Source organism: Lynx rufus, unplaced genomic scaffold (genome assembly GCF_022079265.1).
Source record: "Lynx rufus isolate CCGP_SWC_20201006 ecotype Redwood Valley unplaced genomic scaffold, mLynRuf1.p SCAF_1, whole genome shotgun sequence".
NCBI classification, from domain to species: Eukaryota; Metazoa; Chordata; class Mammalia; order Carnivora; family Felidae; genus Lynx; species Lynx rufus.
In genome coordinates, this window is record NW_025814823.1 from 190197841 (window position 1) to 190221216 (window position 23376).

General features: G+C 34.4%; 1 protein-coding gene and 1 non-coding gene across 3 annotated transcripts in view; one reads left to right on the forward strand and one right to left on the reverse strand.

Annotated features, from left to right (window-relative positions):
* CLINT1 (clathrin interactor 1) overlaps window positions 1–23376 on the forward strand; it is a 59442-nt gene that overhangs the window by 31607 nt on the left and 4459 nt on the right. For both annotated transcript variants that reach the window (XM_047091830.1, XM_047091839.1), the window contains exons 3-10: window positions 215–311; window positions 1746–1854; window positions 2805–2969; window positions 5773–5950; window positions 9329–9575; window positions 11731–11800; window positions 19153–19227; window positions 23022–23314. In XM_047091830.1, the coding sequence (XP_046947786.1) occupies window positions 215–311; window positions 1746–1854; window positions 2805–2969; window positions 5773–5950; window positions 9329–9575; window positions 11731–11800; window positions 19153–19227; window positions 23022–23314 (1234 nt within the window). The remainder of the gene's footprint in view (window positions 1–214; window positions 312–1745; window positions 1855–2804; window positions 2970–5772; window positions 5951–9328; window positions 9576–11730; window positions 11801–19152; window positions 19228–23021; window positions 23315–23376) is intronic.
* Window positions 6366–6469, reverse strand: LOC124523411 (U6 spliceosomal RNA). The gene has a single exon (XR_006964992.1). It is a non-coding gene; the product is annotated as a U6 spliceosomal RNA (small nuclear RNA).

Here is a 23376-nt window from a genome sequence, read left to right on the forward strand (position 1 = left end):
GTAAAAGATGATATTAATTAGTGGGGCTTACACACGTGCTAGATATTACACAGACCATGAGAAAAATATTTTTATGGAAGCATATCTAAATGTTTTGAATTAAGCTTATATTTTTTAAGCTTTTTGGCAAAGCACAGTAACTTAGAACAAGCATGCCATCTACTGTCAAAATTAATGTATTACAGAGTCTTGAGGAAAATTATTCTTTTTTCAGGGCTACATTTATGTATGAACAATTTCCCGAACTTATGAACATGCTTTGGTCACGAATGTTAAAAGACAACAAAAAAAATTGGAGAAGAGTTTATAAGGTATGGGCATCAGTTTTTATTATTTGACATGTTGGAAACAAATGCTTGAAATTTTAACGTATACATACATAAGTGGTTATGAAGAACATTAAATCCCAGAATAGAACATTCTTACACAGATGGAAGAAGTAGATTTGCTACTTGCGTTCTGTTTTCTCGTCACCATAAACAGCTATTCTGAATCTAAAATGTTTAAAATTAGTATAAATAATACTTCTAAATATTTTAATATTATTAAAATTTTTCTTGCTTAAAATATATTTGTGCATATCAAAGTAATGAATCTGCAGTTGGATGCATATTTAGTGTATGAGCGATTAAAACAAAAACCAGTCTAATATGTTTTCTCATCTCTACATAAAAATTTGCTTAATTTGTAATAGTATTAACACCGCCGCACCAAAAATGTTACTTTAAAACATAGTTAGAGATTCTAAAACATACTAAAATTCTAACATTTTAAATTCCCAAATATGTACTTTTTTACCAGATTCTTTTTATTTAGTTCTGATTTCATCATATAACGTAGAATTCTAAAACAAGGTAGTCCTGTTTTCCAAACCCACCGTATTTTTTTGCTATCGGAGTAAGTTTTTCTGTGCTTTCAAAATGGCATATAATATTTATATTTGGAACTTTGAAAGCATCATTTTAGCTTTCAGGATTGAAGAGCAGTCCTGTATTTCTTTCTGTGGTTTTGATGTTGTTCCTGAAAACATTCACTGTCAGTCCCTCAGCTTGTATAATATTTGTGATGAAATAGTCAGTATTTCTTTATGTGAGGTTTGTTCCAAGCAAAGGTAAGTTCAAAATGCATTAATTCAGTGGTTTTTAGTATATTCACAAAGATGTACGTCAGTCACCACTACTTAATACCAGAATGTTTTCATCACCTCAAAAAGAAATCCCTTAAATGTTTTTTTTTTTCTCTCTTATTTGTTGGCTGCAGGGTTTTGAAACAAAAGTCACATCCTTCCAAATTTAATTTCATATGCAGAAAACACTATGGGATCATATAATTACCAAATAATGGCTCTGTTTAAACCGATGTTTCTAACAATTTACAGTTCCATACTGCCCAAATGAAAAGTGAAAACCGAGCCAGCTTTCTAAAAGCTTAACGTTCTTTTGTATCATACATTCAGGTATTTTTTAACATCAGAACTATTTTTTTTTAATCTTTTGACACATGGTGTCCAATGGACAGTTTATAATTATTTACTATGCTTGGTTATAAGAGGAATTTCAAATTGATAATATAAGTTATACTATGTATTTAAAGTCCAGTATAAGGTAAAGAGACTCTCTCTGCCTCTCCCCTACCCCCACAAAGATTATTTATTTGCTAATGTTGGAATTATTTTTTTTAACCACTTACCAAAGCTCTACCAGAATTTATTTTGTTAAATCATTTGGTGCCTTGTATTTTTACAGTCATTGCTGCTTCTAGCTTACCTCATAAGGAATGGATCAGAGCGTGTGGTTACGAGTGCCAGAGAACACATTTATGATTTGCGATCCCTGGAAAATTACCACTTTGTAGGTGAGCAATAGAAAAACCTTATAAGCAAATTAAAACAGTAGTTGGAGTTGTCAGTCACCTGAACCAGCTTAGAAGCTTCTCCGCTCTAATTAGAATGTGACTATTGCTGGTTGTGTGACGAGTGCAGAATCCAAGACGTGGGGCCCTAGAGTATTAATTAGTGAAGACAAGAACTTGCAGAAAAGACTGGCTAATAACAACAGAACCAACACAACATGAGTGTTCGGGTTTATATTAAAATATGCACTGGAGACTGGTCCCCTGTGGTGTCCATAAAGGAATAGCTTTAATCATATGGGAAGAAAAGGTTAGAGCTCCAAAACACACACATCTGTTTGAAGCTGGGTTTTTTTTTTCCTCCCACCAAATAATATTTACTGTGCAAAGGCAGCAGGGCCAGAGTGTGTTTTGAATGTGAACAAGGATACAGAATAAACCCCATTTCATTTTGTAGTGTACCCCAGTTGAAAGCACTTTAAAAATTCAGTTTTTTAGCTACACTAAATCCTGGTAATTAGTGTTTCCAAACTTGTATTGGGGACACCAAAGCATTTGGGTGCATTGTAGTCATTAAAATGGTAAAGTGGATTTTTTTGTTGTTGTTGTTAAAATACTATAGGAAAAGAAAACATTTATGGATATAAGTCTTTTTCGTATAGTCATCATTAGTAATGCTTTTTAGTAGATTTTTCATTGATCTTGCATGGCACCAATATCTGTGGTCCTTGTTAATTCATCTTTATTTGCTCTTACAAGCCAGAATTGAATCTCAAGACTTAGAATTTGCTGATGAGAAAATGACAAAATTTAGTAGCATTATTTGTCTTTTTTTTTAATTTTAAATATTAAAGTTGGTTTTTTATATTGAAATTTTCATGTCTGTTTTTTGTGTTAAAGGGCTTGATTGACTGAATTCTTAAGGTTTTGTTTCTCCCTTACCATCCTCACAGATGAGCATGGCAAGGATCAAGGTATAAATATTCGCCAGAAGGTGAAAGAATTGGTTGAATTTGCCCAGGATGACGACAGGCTTCGTGAGGAGCGAAAGAAAGCAAAGAAGAACAAAGACAAATATGTTGGGGTTTCCTCAGACAGTGTTGGAGGATTCAGATACAGTGAGTATCAAAGACAGACTGACACCTAAGCATCAGTCTAGCTTCCTGGGTGTATTTTAAGAATCACTGAAATACGAAAGAACAAAGTACCATTTTTTTTTCTAGAAATAGAATGCTAAAGTATATGAAGTACTCATTTTGGCTCCTATTATATGGGTATTAGGAATCATCTTTTCTGTTTATATGATTTGAACCATTAATTGTTAATTAAGTGACTACGAACTTTGAGTTGACAGAGAATAAAACGTATATGCCCTTCCGTCTTGGAATTAATATTTAAAAGAAAAAAAAAAGATTTCTCTACCTCACCATTTAGAACATAAAAATATAAAGTTTGATAGAGAGCTTCATCTTCCCAATCCGAAACTAAATTAGCTCTATTTTGGGCCAAAAATTGGTAAGCTTCCTATAAGTTAGTCCTGCCTCAGTCTCTTCCCATAATTAATTTGACGTAGAAAAAAGGTGACCGGTAATAATGTCAGTTTTTCACCTAGGCCTATCACTTTTTTGTTTCTAACACATTTAAGAACATTGTCGCTCATGTGTATTTTTAATGTAATAATATAGTTTCCCTAAAACAGATCATTAGGTACTTGAAACAGGAACAGAAAATAACTCTCTGTTACAGACATGTCCCTTTGGACTCATTCTGTCTTCTCTAAGCTCTGACCGTCCCCTGGTCATTTTGTGTATACACAGACAGGCTAGTGTTATGTATACTTAGCTACATATGGGGGCTCCCCAGTTCCCCCAACCCATATCTGAGGTTGTTTATATTTGGATTATACTGGGATCTCAGAACTCCTGCATTGGAACCGTGTAAAGATTTTCTATTTCTTACCTTGTGATTATTACAAAATAATATCTTCACCCTTTTGCTTCTTTGCTTCCTTGCTCTCAAAGAAAAAATACTGTATGTACTTAATTAACTATTAAAGGATGCTTTTAACAGGAAAATTTCTTTCTTTTATGTCTAAGCATCACATAAAAGTCAGTTCTTGAATTAAGCAAAAATGTTTCTCTTAAACAATGTTAAATATGTTTTGGAGTTTTTATTTGTTTAGGGGAGTAAGAAGTTTTTGGATTATTTGCCTACGTAGTTATTTTATTCTTTAGCTTTTTTAAAGTAGCTAGAGCAATTTAATGTGTTTTTGAAAAGAAATTGCTATTTGCAGCTCATTTTCTCATTCCGATTGCTTGTAACCCTCTTTTTACCAGCACAATATGTAATTAGATAAATTTAGAAAATTGAATAAGTTCTCAGACTCAGTCACTGTGAACTAATTGCAGCATCTGCATTAGAGAGTTGAACATCCTGTGTATTTGCATCACATTCTTGTAAAATTAGTTTTAATGTTATATATATTATTCAAAGACTTAACTGACCAACGTTAACTATTTTATGTCTTTTCATTCTGACCTTAGATGGTGCCTTGCCAGTAAACCAGTATTTTTGGTATTCATTCAGCAGGATGTCCATCACACTAATCAGTTTAGTTTCGTCTACTGTACTTTTTACTATAAATTTGTCTTTTCAGAGTCTTATCATGCTTTTATTGAAATGTACATTCACATTATTGGAAAACCACTCATTTTTATAAAGCCATCTGGTTAAAATTTTGTCATGTTCTCTTTAAGTTGGTGGTCACTTTCAAGTCTAGTAGACATATTTTGAAATCTTCTTACAGAAAATTTTGGCTTTGTAGTTTTTGCAGGCATTTCTGCAAAATGGTTTTGTTCAATCTCCAAAGGGCTTTTTGCCACCAGAATTTGTTCACCAAAGGTCAACACAAAGGCTCAGGCACCTTTTGATTATTTTGTTACTTTTCATTGCACTTTCTCCTTTCTCTCCAGCCTGTCTTAATTTTCATTGTTTTCTTCTTTTTGACCTCATGTGATTTCTCTGTACCTTCTACTCTTGTCTTTTTAGTTGTGTTTGGGCACAGAAATAGAGAGGTTCTATTTGGTGCTTACAGTTTTTCTCCATGTGTTAGGTCCCTATGGTCAAGGACTAAAACAGATCTTGACATTTTGGGGTCTTTGTTTACTGCCATGATCTATTCTTTTTATTCTCAAATTCACACAGAGTCTCCCCAGGTTTTGCCAGTCCCAGCATATGTTTGGACTTGGTGTTTGAATAGATCATCGCTGTTCTGAACTGCGTGAGCATATTTCATGATTCTTGTCTGTGTACTTTCAGATAGTTAGAATATCCTTTTCTCTTTACAGTAATTAAAAGATGCTTTCATATGCTATGAAATCCATTGAGTTATTTTTCTAGTATGACATTAAAGATCGACAGTTATTTTCAGCATATTTACAGCATATGGGACATGTAGCATTCAGAGTGGTGTCTCTTAGAGTTGGTATTTTTCAAGAGACTATTGCTGTTCAATACTTTTTCTGATAATTGAAGAACCATTAAGAGACAGGAATGAAATATAATGTCTTAATGTGACTTTTGTAAAAACAAAAAGATTTCCATTTCTCTTTGGCTTATATAGCCTGTGTTGGTTTTTGTGTTTTCCTCTACTCTTTTAGGAACTTCCTGATGTGCTGTGCTGTGCATTAAGGTTGTGTAAGTTTTCATAAACAAAAGCTTTTGAATCTGCATTCCTGCCACTTAATGACTGGCACTACATGCTGTGCCTTGCTGTAATTGTGTTGATTGAGCACTGTGGGAGCTTTCTGTTTTCCTTTGAAAACTATTTTATTATGAGGAAAAGCTTCAGAAAAAAGGACTATAGACACCTTTTGAATTTAATGCCCTTAGAGTTGCCTTTCCTTTTAATGCTTTATATAGGTGAAAGATATGATCCTGAACCCAAATCAAAATGGGATGAAGAGTGGGATAAAAACAAGAGTGCTTTTCCATTCAGTGATAAATTAGGTGAACTGAGTGATAAAATTGGAAGCACAATTGATGACACCATCAGCAAGTTCCGGAGGAAAGATAGAGAAGACTCTCCAGAAAGATGCAGGTAGTAACACTTTGTCTCCTGGGTCTCTTGGAAAGGGTGCTAAATTTATGTAGCTGGGTTTTTGTTTATCTGAAGTTTAGTTGTTTTTTTTTTTTTTTTTTTCCTCTTAAAAGATTTTAGTTTTTAGAGCAGTTTTAGGTTCACAGAAAAATTGTACACAAAGTAACAGGGTTGCCATGTTAACCTCCCATGTTGCACACGCACATGCACACACACAATTTCTCTTGTTATTAACATCTTGTATTAGTGTGGTACATTTATCATAACAGTTGAAAACCAATATTGATATACTGTTAATAACTAAAATCTATTGTTTGCATTAGGCTTCACTGTGGTGTGTAGTTCAGAAATGCATTATATCCGCCGTTATTGAACCGTACAGGCCTAGTTTCACTGCCCTAAAAATGCCCTGTGTAGAAACACGGAATCATTCGTGAATTTGCATGCCATTCCTGCATCGGGACCATGATAATCTTCTCTGCATTGTTTCAGTTTTACATTTGCTGCTGATGTGAGCACTGTGCAACTATTTTTCAGATGCTAGGTCAAACATTGTTTGTAATTAGTATCAATACACTGTATTGTTGTCTGTGTCCATTTATTTCTAAAGTTGATCACATTTTCTGTATGTTTTTCTTCAGGCTATTTATTGAAATTTTTTTTCCCCAGTGAGAGCTTTCACAGCTTATTTTGCATTTGGGCATTAGATGACCCAGCCATCTAAGTTATTGCTGAGGGATAGTGAAGCATATTAAGTTTAAACAAAAGTTCAAGTGTTTGACATATAATTCTGTGACATTTTATTAGGACTCCATGCCAGTGTATACAGGAAAAAAATCTAAATGATTTTTTAAGCTAAAATGTTTTCGAGTCAGATCTGTATTAGGGTATTTGTATTTAGTTTTATGTAGAACAATATTTGGAACTTTTCAACATTCACTTTTTGTTTTTTGTTTTTGAGGGAAATGAGGGCTCCATTTCACTATATAAAAGTGAAAAAGGTAATATATATAGCATTTCATTTGTAAAGCAATTTTTACTAGTTCTTTGTCATTTGTGCCTTACAGTATTTCTGTTAGATAGGCTAGATCAAGAACTTTACCTTTATTTTTTAGAAGTAAAACCTGAAGCCTAATCAGACTATGGAACTTGCCTTAAGTAAGTTTGTGATGGAACTGTTTGTTCAAGTGATTACCTGTAACTAAATACCATCTTTTTTTTTTTCCTTAAAAAAAAAAAATCTTACCTGTTCAGATTTAGGGGTGATTAAAAAGAAGTAAGTATAAAAGCATAATTTTGAAACAGTTTTGAAATACGTAGTGTCTTTAGTATGTTTATATATTAAATCTCTGAAATGCCTGTCTTTTTCAAGACTGTTTCTGGAATACGATCTTTGAAGAGCCAGAATTTACTTTTAGTACTTTAAGTATATCCATTTTACAACTACATTTCTGGCTCTGTTATACTGAAGAGTATGCATATAATAGTAAATACTAAACTTGGAAAGCTGTGTCTATTTAAGTATTCTGTGGATATTCTACTTTTTTCTCTCATTAATGTTCTTGTGGCCTCTGTATTTACATTTTTAGCTTGGTTTAGAAAACATAGTGGCCATATATTCAGTTGCTATTTCCTAAAGAGATGTGGAGATCAGGTAGGTAGGCTGGTTAGAGATCTGACTGTGCATTCTTATGTTGTTACTTTCTCTCCTTTGCCCTTCTGTCCTCAGTTTTTCTTTCTTTGCTTTGTCTTTCTTTTTTTTTTTTCTTCTCCCTTGATTTTCTTTTTTTTTTTTTTTTTTTTATGTTGCCTCTAAGACAAGATCTTCTAGAGTCCCTAAATCTTTCATATAGAGTATTTGGGTTTAAAAGAGTAAAAATAGAGTGTGTATTATTTATCATAGTAACTGAGGAGCACACCAGGGACTTTACATCTTTGAGTATTTGTGAGGGAAGAGTAGATTTTGAGACAAAGTTGCATGTGACCTCTCTGGCATGTTACCAGAATGTCAGACTTACTAGTTCATTATTAAATTCAGGAATTCATGAACATTGATCAGATATTAAGTTTCCATTTCATTGGGTACTAGTCAGTTTTATATTTTTAACATACACCTTCCACTGAAATCAAATTGGACATCAAAAAGGTAAGAAATTTTAGTGGCAATCTGTAGGTCATTTGTTGCTGCGAGAAATTGGTAAGGGACAGGGGCTTTTGAACACTTAATCAGAACTTGTAGATTCCTGAAAATGCTTATAGATAAAAATACAGTTAACGTTTGTACTCTGTGGGAAGCTGTTCTTGATCCTTGATTTATACAGGTTCCAAATTGGTTTATATTTAAGTAGTAATTGCTTTAGATTTGTGTGGGTTAAATTAGTATAGTTTTAAGGAGAATTTTAAGTGTTTCATTTCAGAATATTCATAAATTAAACCATCTACTCCAAAATTAAGTAATGTAGATAATGGAACGTATTTTAGGTAATTCCTCTGTCCTGCTTGCACTAGGAAAAAAAACCCAATTGCTTTATTACTGAAGAACAGATTAATGCTGATGTTTGTAATTCATGGCATATGAAAATACCCAGTTTTTTTTCTTATTGTGTATGTTTTTCTTTTGCCCTATTAAGATAAAAAAAAATCATTTTGAATATGCCTAAAAAGGAATTATTTCAAAGCATTTTAAATATACTTTTTTCCTCTAAAGCAGTTTTCATAGTTATGTAAAAGTTTGTTTCCTCATGCTATAGTAAAATAGAGCACTGTTGTACTGTGCAATACCTCCTTTTTTTTTTTTTTTTTTTTTTACATTTACAGATGAGAATTTAATCATTTGAATATAGTTAGGATAGTGGTTGAAAAGGTATCCATTGGAATTGTAATAATTTATTATGTATTTGTATTAGTATATAAGAGTCAGTGACCGAATTGTTATTTAAGTGGGACTGTAGTTTGCACACAATCCATTTCAAGAAAGTGGTTGTCAAATGCAGATGTTTAAGCTCGCAGTCTCATCAGTTGATTCTGATATGGTAATAATCCTGCCATTTTATTTTTTAATTAAGCTTTAAATCTATAATGCATAAACATTTGAATAATTTCAGGCTTTTTTTATTTGTACACATTTATGTAAATATGTTTTTTTAGCAGTGTTTTAGACTTACCTAGGGAATTGAGTGGGTTCCCATTTCCCCTCCCCAACACATATATAACATTATTCAGATAGCTTAGATAATATTCTATTGATCTCTGTCAAATAGTCAAAGTATGGAATTTTGGAGTTACTGCATTTGAAATTCTTTAGCTCAAATCACTGAGGGCTCCATTTTAAAATAATCCCTCATCTTATTATTTTGCTTCATTTTTAATATCTTTTAGCGACAGTGATGAGGAAAAGAAAGCAAGAAGAGGCAGATCTCCCAAAGGTGAATTCAAAGATGAAGAGGAGACTGTGACGACAAAGCATATCCATATCACACAGGCCACAGAGACCACCACAACCAGACACAAGCGCACAGCAAATCCTTCTAAAACCATTGATCTTGGAGCAGCAGCACATTACACAGGGGACAAAGCAAGTCCAGATCAGAATACTTCAACTCATACACCTCAGTCTTCACTGAAGGTGGGAATGGCATGAGCTTACACATTGAACACAGTTTTATTCTTATGAATTACTTTTAGAATTACTGAGTTAGTAGGGTTAGGCGTTTGTAGGCAGTCATATTAATTATAGATCATTTGGCCTGTATTACTCAGAGTCATTAATAAAAAGAAATCTCTTTGGGGAAAAAAACCTGTCCAATTGCTGAATGATTGTGCACTTTCTGTGAAAGTAGAAATGACACTTTTGGTTCATTTGGGAAGGGTGGTGAATCAGAATGTAGCGCATTTGTTCCTTTCTAAGAACATCACTGGTTGCCAAACACAGTAAGATTCACTAACGAAAATGGGAGTATTATAGAAGATGTAAGAAATGACAAAAGAGGACCAAGTAGATATACAGAGGAGACAGTCCCATTTAATACAGAGTCATTGCCTATAAAGAGAGGCTTATTTGCCTGGTGGTCACTACTGATCAGTGGCAGCACTGCCTTCTTCTACCTTCTTCATTTATTTTTTATTCACCCACAGAAAATGAAATCTACTTAGTAGATACCTGGCCACAAGCTAGTGTTTTGTCTGTCTCCCCCCACTAGTGTTTACCTGGCTTTGCTTCAGAAGCAGCTAAAAACTAGGGAAGACATTTTTCTAATGTATCCTGCAAATTGTAGTTAACTCAACTTTTGCCAAATACCTTCTTTGTATAATTTCACCCGTCTTTTTAGTTTTGATGAAAATCTCAGAATTAGAACTCAACTTTAGTTGTAGTTAAAAAGAGGAAATGGCTCTTTTAGTGTTTTGTGGTCCTTTCCCCTGCTGTGGAGACAGTTCGCTTACTCATGGCCATATTCAGGATGTGGTAGATCGTTATAATTAAAACCTGATACATAATGGCTGTTATAAGGAAAATTCATGTAAGCCTACATGGGGAAAATCATCCAAACTGTATAACTTTTTTAATGATAAATTAAGACTTTTGTATCTTAAAGGATTTTAAATATCAGTTTGTAGTATAGACTAAATACATGTCACTCTGCCATAAATATTTTATATTTATAGTGTAAGCTTTATGATTTTTTTTCAACGTTTATTTATTTTTGGGACAGAGAGAGACAGAGCATGAACGGGGGAGGGGCAGAGAGAGAGGGAGACACAGAATCGGAAGCAGGCTCCAGGCTCTGAGCCATCAGCCCAGAGCCCGACGCGGGGCTCGAACTCACGGACCGCGAGATCGTGACCTGGCTGAAGTCGGACGCTTAACCGACTGCGCCACCCAGGTGCCCCTATGATTTTTTTTTTTTTAATACAAAAAAAAAAAAAAAAACATCAAGGAGGCCAGAGTTTTTGGAAAGTTATTCAGTTGCTTGGATCTCTTTTAATCTCAAAACCTTTTTGAACCAGCATATAGTACTTCAGAGCTCAAATTAACATACCTAGAAACTTACAGTGTTTCCCTATTGCCTGGCTTCTGTTCTAATTTGTCATATACGTATTGAACACACAGGACATACACATCAAGGTGCTTAGGACTATAGGGAAGAGGAAAAATAGTATTATAAACTCCAGCCCCACATTTTAGTTTGGGAACTAAATGTGAAGCAATTAGATGTGAAGGTATATTAAACAACATAGAATGACTTGTGTGGTATACAAACAGTAATCAATCATCGAATCTAAAATCATAGAATTTTAAAGCTGGATAGGATCTTGGTCTCTAATCTAGTGGATCTCAGACCTTCTTATGCCTTAGAATTCTCAAGCGAGCTTTGTCAGACTTGTATAGGCCAAGATCCCACCCTGGGCAGTTATGACTCAACATGTTCTGATGGGCTGGGGCATAAGTATTTTCTAATGCTTCTTAAATGATTCTGATATATAGCATTAAGATTTCAGTGGGATCTGGAAGGTATATTTTCCATAGTGAAATGCAGTTAAGAAAAGAAGTGAGTTTGGGAAAACAGTGTAGAGGTTAGGGATTTTACGTTGCTGTGGATAGAATTACTTAAAAATAACTATCTCTCCATAAGGATTCAAGGTCACATCTCTTTCTTCAGAAATCTAAATGTACCTTTATTAAGATATTACAGGTATTACAGAATTAGAGATGAATAGAGCAGATTTAGGATAAATAGTATAAATTATTTTCTGAACTTAGTAAGTTCTGTGTGTGTTTTCAGACTTCAGTGCCTAGCAGTAAGTCATCTGGTGACCTTGTTGATCTGTTTGATGGCACCAGCCAGTCAACAGGTAAGCTTCCACATTGGCTTCTTTCTTCTTAGTAGTCTCGATTTCAGAATAATTTTTCAAAATGCCATATAAATGATAGAATGAAAAATAAAATTCTTTGCATTGGATTTATTTTTAATGTGAGATTAGTGAGCTTTGAGCATTGTTTGGGGAAAATTGTTTATTGCCTACAATAGAGAAGTGTGCTTAAATATTTGACCAATAATTCAGTAATATCTGTCTCCTTAATTTCTTAGTGCTGAGTATTTGGGGTCCTTTGCTTTCTCTATAAGCAAAATGTACTGTGCTCTGCCCATTTTACTCTTTCCTTAAATCTTAATTCTGGCTCTCAACATCAGCTATGGTAGTTCATTTCAACTTTCGTTCAGTTATGCAATAAGTATTTATTGAACCAGACACTGGTCTCAGCGCTTGAGGTATAATGTTTAGTGAAACAAAGTTCTTGCCCTCGTGGGAAGGTCAGGTGGAGGAAGTAATCATTAATCAAAGAGTCACACATAGTTATCTAGTGATAAACATGCTGAGAGCTTTGGAGGAAAGGGGCATTCTATGAAAGTAGGCAACTGACATATTTTAAGGGGGCTGTAGCAAAAGAATACTTTCTTGGGGCGCCTGGGTGGCGCAGTCGGTTAAGCGTCCGACTTCAGCCAGGTCACGATCTCGCGGTCCGTGAGTTCGAGCCCCGCGTCAGGCTCTGGGCTGATGGCTCGGAGCCTGGAGCCTGTTTCCGATTCTGTGTCTCCCTCTCTCTCTGCCCCTCCCCCGTTCATGCTCTGTCTCTGTCCCAAAAATAAATAAACGTCTGAAAAAAAAAAAAAAAAAAAGAGGAAATCTCTTGAAGACTTTAAAAAAAAAAAAAAAAGAATACTTTCTTTACCAAGATTTTCTTATAGTTGGGATTAGTGATTTCTTCAATTAGATTTTCAGTAAATGCCAGATTTTGAGTTATTACCTACATATTGTTTTCAAGAAAGTTGATATTTTAGGTTGCATTTAATGATTATGTAGTTCTAACAAAGTCCTATGCTGCAAGTCAAAACAGCTTAAGAAATACAACTTTTGTTCAAAGACCATCTTTCCCAATCTGTTTAAAGTTTATTTCACATTAAAACATAAATGGCAAGATTGGTGTATAAGCAATGCAAAGTAAATCTATTGTTCCTTGATATGTGTAGTGATTTTTCAAAAATGAATTGTTTTGAAATTTACATTAGTGTTTGAGTGGAGGTCTGTGATGGAAATTACTTTTCATTGATAGTTAAAGACATGTAATTAATAGAAAATCTTCTGTTATTATCTTCTCCTTGTTCATTATTGTAAAATTCTTGGACTCAGAGTGAACTTCATGGGGCATCTGGTTCAACCAAGTTTCTGAGCTTCTTCAGTTCCTATTCCCTTTTTTCTATAACTCTAACTCTTTCTAAAATTATACTGTAAACTCTATTGAACTGTCATGCCAAAGGTTACAAACAACTACATCAGTGGTTTAACAATTTATGTGCTATCTTTCTGTATGTTTAAAATTTTAACTGTAGTATTAACTGTTAGTTAGCATGTGGTCATATAATTCAGACATAGTGTCACAGAATATCAACTATTTTGGACTCCCTGGCATGAAATATTAAGGACCCCTTTTCATGCATTTGTGGAAAGTTTTAATGGAGCAATCAGAGAAAAATTAACTAGGAAGGTCAGATAAGTGATGTAACTTTTTTCCTCCGTGATACCAAGATTGCTTTGAACAGAGAGAATTATTAAATACCAACATGCTTCCTTTGCTTGGCAAGAGACTGTTGAGTGTTTTTTCTTCTCCAGTGCAAACAGTAGGTTGACTAATTAAATAGAAGTAGCGATTAATATTAATACAATAATTGAGACAAAACTTGAATGAAATCTGGAAGGCTTCTTGCCTTAAATGTTTGTTTTATCATAGCATTCTCTAAAAACAAGCTGAATGTGGGTTGACGTCAGAATTATTTTTTTAAGGTTATTTGAAATAGTATGTTTAACCAGTTTGTGTAGACCCCCCCCAAATCAGCACATAAATTTTGTTACTCCAAATCTCTATTTAAATACTTTAGTAATATATTTTATTTTTGTTTTGTTTTTAAGTTTATTTATTTTGAGAGAGAGAGCTTGCATGTGCGCGTGTGCAGGTGGGGGAGGGGCAGGTAGAGAGGGAGAAAGAGAATCCCAAGTAGCCTCTGCACCATCAGCACAGGGCCTGATGCAGGGCTCAATCTCGTGAACCATGAGATCATGACCTGAGCCCTATATCAAAAATTGGACACCGAGCCACCTACTTAACCACCCAAGTGCCCCTTTAGTAATATATTTTAAATTGAATTCAGCAGTGGAAAAAATATTGGATATTAAATCTTTAGTACCTACACACGAAAAAGTCTAAGAATCAACCATATTAGCATTGCTATTCGGCATGCCATTTGGGTGTCGTTTACCAGATGTGCCTATACTTACGATATTACTATCATGCAAGTAATATGGGCATGAACTGTAAACCTAAGCAGATATGGCGGCATCTGTACCTCTCACCAGATAAATACCTCCTTTGAGAATATGCTCAGGTTTTCTTTTTTTTATGTGTTACTACATCCTTTTTGTTAACATCTTCAAAAGCATGTGTGGTAAAATGATTGTAGAATGTCTACCAAGTTTTAAAATACACATGTGAAACCCATTCGCCAAGATTTATTTGAGACTGTCTTGATACATATCGCAGTATGGTGATGTTCTTATAAAATCTGCACTGAAAGGATATTTTGGTGACTTTTACATATAGTACATTTCTAAGTAAACATTTTTAAAAATGAATAATTCAAAGTATTTAGAAAATAAACCAACTAGAATGCCAAAAACATCTCATTTCATTTTTTAGTATATCTCATTTCTTTAAAAGTCTGCATCGTCTCCTTTGTTCCTTTCTAATTAAGGAATTTAAATCTTGATTAACGTACTATTCTGTAAGTTAATAAATAAGGTTGAAGAGAAAATACACCATACTCAGTGCAAATAGAAAGACATTACCTGACTTGCAGTATGTTTTGAATTCTTTTTTTTTTAGTTTTAAAGTTTTTTAAAGATTGAAGTATGTCAAATTTAAAATTTTTATTACATTTGTATTTGAACCTGTTGCCTTGTACCTAGTAATCACAAAAATTAGTTGAGGATATTCACTTGAATATGAACCATGTTGTTATATATTCAGTACACCAATTTATGTATTAGAATTTCCATGGGAGTTATCTGTAGTTTAAGCCAAGCTTACTAAAAATAAAAAGGTTTAACATTCTCTTCACTAATTGAAAGTAATGCATGCTCATTTTAGAAATTTGATAGAAAACAAGTGATTCGCCATGACTTGGATACATAAACTGTTAATAATTTGGGTGAATACTCTTTTTTTAAATATACTTTCTATGTATTCAGTCAATATATTTGTTTAAACATTTATTATGTGGCAAAATGTTTTCAGGCTTTTGGATAAGGGTTTTTTTTGTTGTTGTTGTTTTTCTTTTTCCCCTGTGAACTGCTTTTCACATGAAATCTCATGACTGTTTCCCTATGATCGTTGGTATTCCTTTACAGATTTTTAACTGCCTTATATCTTAATCCTGTATGGATATACTGTAATTTATTTAACCAATCAGTTTCTTATTTGGGGAGTGTTAGGTTTTGGGGGGTTTTTGTCCAAATTTTTCTCTATTATAGTAGTGGAATCATATCTTTCAGAACCATCCAGTTTGGTAAGGAGAAAATAACATTTCATTTAATTTTGCATTTGTTTGGTGAGTTTGAAAACTTCCCATGTTTTTATAGACCAGTTGTAACCTGTGTATTCATATTCCTTTGTCCATGTCTTTGAGTGGGAGTATTTATCCTTATTGTTTTATATTTAAACTTCTTACGTATATGTATTAATCTTTGTCATAGATTTATAATTTTTTGCATTTTGTCATTTTAATTTTGTACTTAACTAGAATTCTTCTTGCAGAAGTTTGTTTTTTATATTGTAATCTGGATTAAGTTCTTTGTTGAAGAAAGTTTCCATTTGTAGCTTAAGCACTGTCTAGTTCAGCTATATTTTTCCTGTTCACAGTATTGCTTTGGAAAATACATGTTCCCAGCTGGTGATTGTAAATAACCTCCTTGCTGTCCTGAAAAGGCAGATGGAAATGGTTCATTTATAATGACAGCTCTCATGTGGGAATCTTGAAGAATAGCTCTTGTTGTGAAATTTAGCAGTCTTCCACATGCAGCAGTTTTTGGTGCACTCTTTTATTTAAATTCCCTTAGATAGAAATTATCTGGGAAAATGGTTCAGTATAGAAAATTTGTGTTGAATTTAAGATATTGATATGAATAACATCATACATCTAGGTAGGGACAGTCCTCCCTAGAGAGAGAAACTTTTCCTAAAAGAAATAAAGAGATTTTGAATTGTTGAGATAGTTTTCAGAGTTGAAGGTCACATTGTGTAAAACCTATGTAGAACCATAATTTGTGGGACTTCAAAAGATTAGAGAAAATTTTAAGCCCTTTTCAAGAAAAGGTGACTTCCTTTTGTAAAATCTTTATGTGTGTTTCCATTCTTTACTTGCAGTGTTTGTAAATTGGTTATGTTGAAATCAGACTCCCTATAGTATGAAGAGGTAGAATATTTGCTATAGATAAGTTATAAGTACAGTATAATTTCAGTTTAGATGTTAGAATGTAGGACAGTGGAATAACCAAAGTAGGTAATTATCTGAAATATCAAATTAGGATATGACAAAAATAAAACATCTTACCCAGTCTGAAGTTAGGATCCTGTAGTATTCAGATGCCTTTTTCTGCATCATGCATTTTCTTTGTAGCCCAGACTGGAAAAGATTTGAAAATCCCTAGCTGTTTTACCATAATAAATTACATATTGATGTTTATTCACTGTCAGATGAAGCAAATTAAAATAATCTCCAATTTTCAAATCCCTTAATGTTACCATAAATGATTAACTGTCATTCTGTTACCTAACAGTATACTTTGATCAATATTTTTAACATGAAGGAACAATACAGAAGACAAATTTATGAATATAAAGCAGCAGCCGTTTGCAACATTCATTTCCCTGCTAGCTTTTATTAATATATGTCCTTGTTTATATAGTTTAAAAATATAGCTCATGGATTTTTTATGCCCCTCCCCTCATTTTATCATGATGTATGTATCTTCAAAGAAGAGAAAAACAAATCACTGTATTATTATCCTTTGGATAAAGCAAAAGTAGCTAGATGAGCTGTAGTGTTGGTAAGAGCAGAGAAACTTGGCCTTGGTAGGAGTTAGTTCATGGTGAGTAAGGATATATGTGAATATGTGCATCTCTAATGAGGTAAAAAAATGAGAAATGTTTATGCCTGCTGATAGTTGCCTACAGTAAATGTGCATTAAAAAGAAATACCAGGTACACATGTATAAGAAACTGATTTGTTCCTTGTATTACTGCTGGCCATTTATTAAGAAGGGGAGATGGTTCTAGTTTAATTAACCCAGTTGAGTGTAGCAGATGGGGCAGAATGTCTTGCAGCGATAAGACAATTCAGAAATGGCACCAGATGTTGGAAGCTGTCCCCGGTGGTATTTGAGTGCAGCCCAGATGTTCCAGTCCCACCTGGCTAGTTTCTAAGCACTGCAGGCTAAGCAGCTGTGATGTAACCTATATAATGTTCGCATAACACTAAAAGCACCATAATTGAACTGCCGCTCTAAACTTCTAAGGTTGTGACTCTTAAGAGGTGAAATCTTTAAGGACAAAGAAAAATAAGGACAGGTATTTAAGGTTTTAGATCCTTTGGCTATTGCTATTCCATTGATAACTGAATTGACAGAAATGGAATATTAAAATTGAGTGTAATATTACTGTTCAATTTGTAGGTGAAAGTAAATATTTGTAACCACATAGTGTTTACAAATTAAAAAATTTTTTTTTAATTTTTTTAACATTTATTCATTTTTGAGAGACAGAGAGAGACAGAGTGTGAGTTGGGAAGGGGCAGAGAGAGAGAGGGAGACACAGAATCCGAAGCATGCTCCGGGCTCTGAGCCGTCAGCACAGAGCCAGACGCGAGGCTCGAACTCAGGGACTGCGAGATCATGACCTGAGCCGAAGTCAGACGCTCAACTGACTTGAGCCACCCAGGCACCCCGCAAATAAAAATTTTTGTCAGAATGTGATGTTATGCACACAGAGATTGATTTGCAGCCTTTGGATCTCATTTCAAACCTACAGAAAATTTGCCACATTTTCTTTATCTCTCTCTAGATCTTTTGTTTTTAATTTGCTGTATACCATTTGTTTATTGTGTACCATTTGAGAGAAAATTGGAAATACCAGGACATTCTGCCCCCAGGATACTTCAGCATATAACTTCTTACAACAAGGACATTCTTCTTTATAATAATTACAATACACTTACCGTACTTGGGAAGTTTAACATTTAAACAGTATTGTCTAGTATACAGACCATATTCAAATTTTCCTGATGTCTCAATTATGTCACTTCAGGATAGCACTTTTTTAAAAATCCATAATCCAATCCGGGATCATGCATTTCATGTACTTGTCATGTTTCCTTAGGCTCCTTTAATCTCTAATAGTCCCAGCCTTTTTTGTCTTTTATGATGTTGACATTTTCTGAAGAATCTGGAGAGTTGTTTTGCAAAATGTCACTCACTTTGTAATTTGTCTGATTCATTCCTTATGATTAGATTCAGGTTAAATATTTTTGGTGGGAATTCTTAACACAGGTGATGATCTCCTTTTGAGTTCCTTGCATTAGAGAGCCCATGAATACTATTTTATCTGATTACTAGTGACATTAAATTTAATCAGTTGTTTAGGATGACATCCATTCAGTTTGTCCAGTGTAAAAGTAGTTTCATTCCTTTGTATTTACCGAGTAGTCTGTGGGATGATGTTTAGCGATTATGTATCTTATTCCCTAGCAACATTTTACCCAGGTTTTAGCATCCACTGAAGATTCTTACAAAGAGCATAATTGACTGGATAAACCACAGGTCCACACTATGTTCAGGCAATGTAAGTGAGGGATAACTTTAATCACAAATGTGGTGTCAATTACTTACAAGATAAAGAACTGAGGAATGTAAGAGTTTGTGGTAGTTTAAAAGGAACATGGTGACATGAAAACCTAGATCTACAAACTAGCTTTTCTAATGGCTCTGGAGCCTCTAATATTGGGTCGTTTTTAAGTGTGGTGCTAAAATGGCTTCCTGAAATTGCTGTCAGTGGTTCTGTGGTTTTATCAGTTTAACTTTTCTTCATGCTTAATTTCTAGGAGGATCAGCTGATTTATTTGGAGGATTTGCTGATTTTGGCTCAGCTGCTGCATCAGGCAGTTTCCCCTCCCAAGGTATGATACAATTTGGTCAGAAATCTAGGGGTTATCAAAACCAAATAGGTTTGATAAACCAGAAAAGGTTATCAAAACCAAATAACTCCCTTCCCCACCAGATCAGCTTCATTTTGGTATTTTACTCCTTGTAGTATTTATCATTCCTAAATCCTAAAGGATTTATTCACAAAAGTATTTTACTGGGTCAATGTCTTAATGTGCCAAATGGATTAATGTGGTTGTAAACAACTCAGGCAGGCACACCTAAATAAAATTGCCCTTATTCATAAGTGACTCTTGTTTAGTTTTGGGGGGCGGGGCAGTTTGGGTGGGGAGTGTGAATAAGTGTAAATAATCTCAGTGGGATGAATATTATGGTTTATGTTTAGCTTATATGTTATGATCCCAAGGATGGGATTAGGCAGACTATCTTAGTAAAATTTATTTCTTTGTGATTTAAATATATTAAGAGGATTTCTGTAAAAAAATAAACTTCATTTTGACACATCCTTAAATAGTGAGCAATTGAACCTCAGGCAAAACTTCTCTTCATGTCAGATTAGAAATTTTTAAAATGCCTTAGACTTATCGTAGTGGTCATTTTGCAGTATATTCAGATATCAAATCTTTATGTTGTATACCTGTAGCTAACAACGTAGGTTTGAACATCAGGGATTGAAATGAAGCGCTTGTCTTTTTTTTCCCTTTCTTCGTTACTATTTTTTACCTTACTGTCCCTGCCATATACTATGGTAGCTGTTTAACTTTGGAAAAGCTTCTGAGCCTCCCAACTTTAGAATCAGGAACATCACTTGACGTGGTTCTTTATAAGGACAGAGTAATGTCTATAAAAGTGTATAGAAAGGGACTAAGTTCATTAAGTGTCCTTTCTTCTTTAAGTTATAAAGGAGTTGGCTGTAAGGTTTTTTTGTATGAAATCTTATCAGTCTGAAGTTTGAGAGAGAGTATGGATATTTAGTTATAACTTTTAAACATGAAGTGAGGCAGGGAGAAAAATGTGTAATTTAGCTGAATGAGCCTTACTCATTTCAGGTACAGTAACCATTCGATTAATGGAATTAAAATTTATATTTACTAATGCCTGATTGAGGTTTGTGAGGATTTAGGAAGAAAGATGCATAGGTTTTAATCATCTGGGGTTTTGATAGCCTACTTGTGTAAATTCTGAGTATTTCCCAGAAACCAGAATTGTGGAGTAATTAACTTCATTTCAGAAGCGTGGTTATGCCCTCTAAGGGTTAATAACTTACTTTAGGCAAGTCAAGTGGAAGATAAACATTGCCCTAATTTTACAGACTGTCTATGTAATTCTCAAAAGTTTTTATGTATATAAACTTGCCTACTATGCAAATCATTCGAATATGTTAATGTTGCTAAGTGATACATCTCTTCATCTGTATGCATGTGATTAATATAACCTGATCACCATTACGCAAGGGGCTGAAACTGTTGCAACAATGATTAATCATTTCTGAACAATATATGCCCTACTAGAAATCTCTTCTTCCTATGATTAATCATCTCAGATAAAGTTTTCGGATGGGGCAACACATTTGCCCCAGTTTCCATTCTTACTCTGTTTTATAGATCAAGCAAATAGAAAATCAGCATAAAGTACCTTTATCCAGCAGTCTTTCTTAAATTAGTTTAAATTGTTTAATATATAGAACTAATTGTAAAACTCTTAATTCAGTCTCTTTTTTGTAAAGAAGATCAAAGACATGTTTTATAGTAAAACCCTGAGGTAATGAAGATTAGCCCAGTTCTTGTATTAAATTGTTGGTAGAGTGTGGATTTTCTAAGTGACTTATTTTCTTTTGAAGGGGCTTACATTTTAATATGGTAATAGAAGAAAATGATTTTAAAGATTTAATGTTATTGTTCTCTTTAGATATTTAGCATAGTGAGAGACAGTATTGCAATGGCTAGTTACCTTTAGGCTAGACAAAATGTATTTCCAAGTTGTAAGTGAACATGGAGTACAGAGTGACGGTGTTTTTCACTTGGCAGTATATACTGTTCTCTTTCAGATGACAGTTTATGTGTAGCTCTGTCTTCACCTTTGCTTTCTCAACTTCCATTAATTCTTATTTACTTGTCCCTTTCTTAAGGAAAGGTTTATTTACTTAGAATCATGCATAGTCTACTTAAAAAAGAACATTTTTAAGTATCAATTGCCTTTATATTTATTGTGTTCCAAATAGTAGATGTATTGCAGAATTTATAGAAGCGTGACTTACACTTTTTTCTGGCATACCTAAACGAAAGAGATTGTGGTACCTTTGGTCCTCCCCTGTGTTTTCACAATTAATCCATAGTAACAATAACAAATTATAAATGACACTTACTGTATATTATTTAATCTTTACAACTTAGATTTTTTTACAAAGTGAGACACAGAGAGGGTTTTGTAACTTTCCCAGGGTCACTTAGCTAGTAAGGTACAAAATCCATGCTGTTAAGCATTGTAGTCCATCCGTCAATTAACCTCTTAACAACTTTTACATTATTGAATGCATTAAATCTTAAACTTGTTGTAATTATCTTTGTCGTATTGAGGGTTTTTCCCTTTTTTTTTTTTTTATTTTTTTAATGTTTATTTATTTTTGAGAGACAGAGACAGAACATGAGCAGGGGAGAGAGGGGGAGACACAGAATCCGAAACAGGCTCCAGGCTCCAAGGTGTCAGCACAGGGCTTGAACTTAGGAATCGTGAGATCATGACCTGAGCCGAAGTCAGACTCCCAACCGACTAAGCCACCCAGACGCCCCTTCCCTTTGTTTTAAATATTAGCATTGAGTTCCCCTCTTAAGACTATACCCTGCTTTTTATTTAAATAAATAAATTGAGGGGTGCCTGGATGGCTTAGCTGGTTAAGCGTCTGACTTTTGGTTTCAGCTCAGGTCATGATCTCACAGTTGGTGAGTTTGAGCCCCGCATCAGGCTCCACTCTGATAGCATGGAACCTGCTTGGGATTCTTTCTCTCCCTCTCTCTCTGCCCCTCCCCTGCTTGCTCTATCTCAAAATAAATAAACTTAAAAAATTTTTAAATAAATGGATAGACTAGATTAGATAGGTAGGTAGATGAAAGAGAGAGAGAGAGAGAGAATGGTCCCACTGGAAGCAAGCACTGTGCTAGGGTTATACCGTGGCTATCTATAGCCCTTGTGTTGTCAATGGAAGCATGGCCGAAAGAGTGAGAACTTCTTGCAGAAATTTACTAACCCTACTCTTAATTTTACTGAGTCCTTTTCTCTGTGCTTTTTTTTTCATTTTTTTATAAATTTAATGTCATGAATTTGGGTTTTTATTTACTTGAGACCATGTAAGTCATAGTTTGATTTCTCTTTGAACCTTTCCAAGTAATGAATGGGTGAAATGAGTTGAATTTCTAATTTTGTCGAGTGTCTCTTCACATGAGGATTCTCGATCTCCCCAAAAAAACTTTTACCAGGTAAGTTTTCTTTTCCCTTTTCATATTTGTTGAGCTGGCAGCATATTTAATATGCAAACTCAGGTTGAAGAAACTTTTGATTGTAATTTCTGCGTATCACCCCAGACCTGCTGTGAGGTGAATTTTACTTTATATGTGGATTTTTTTTCCTTTGCCACCTTGTTAACATTTGTGGAATATTCGTGAGAAAAAATAATGTCCAGATGGAGATGGTATATGCAGATGTTAATCTGGATGGACACAGATCGGCTCTAATTTGTTTCAGTTCGTAGACTGTTCTATTTGTTCTGTGCATTTCAGAAAGTTTCTTACCCCTGTTGTCCTTTCTTTCTCAGTTACAGCAACAAGTGGGAATGGAGACTTTGGTGACTGGAGTGCCTTCAATCAAGCCCCATCAGGTCCTGTTGCCTCCAGCGGTGAGCTCTTTGGCAATGCCTCACAGCCAGCTGTGGAACTTGTCAGTGGCTCACAATCAGCTTTAGGCCCGCCTCCAGCTGCCTCAAATTCTTCAGACCTGTTTGATCTTATGGGCTCGTCCCAGGCAACCATGACATCTTCCCAGAGTATGAATTTCTCCATGATGAGCACTAATACTGTAGGCCTGGGGTTGCCCATGTCAAGATCACAGGTAAGTTGTCTGTGTCCCTTGCAGATTCCTCATCTTTGAGATTCCGTAACTGATGTAATGAT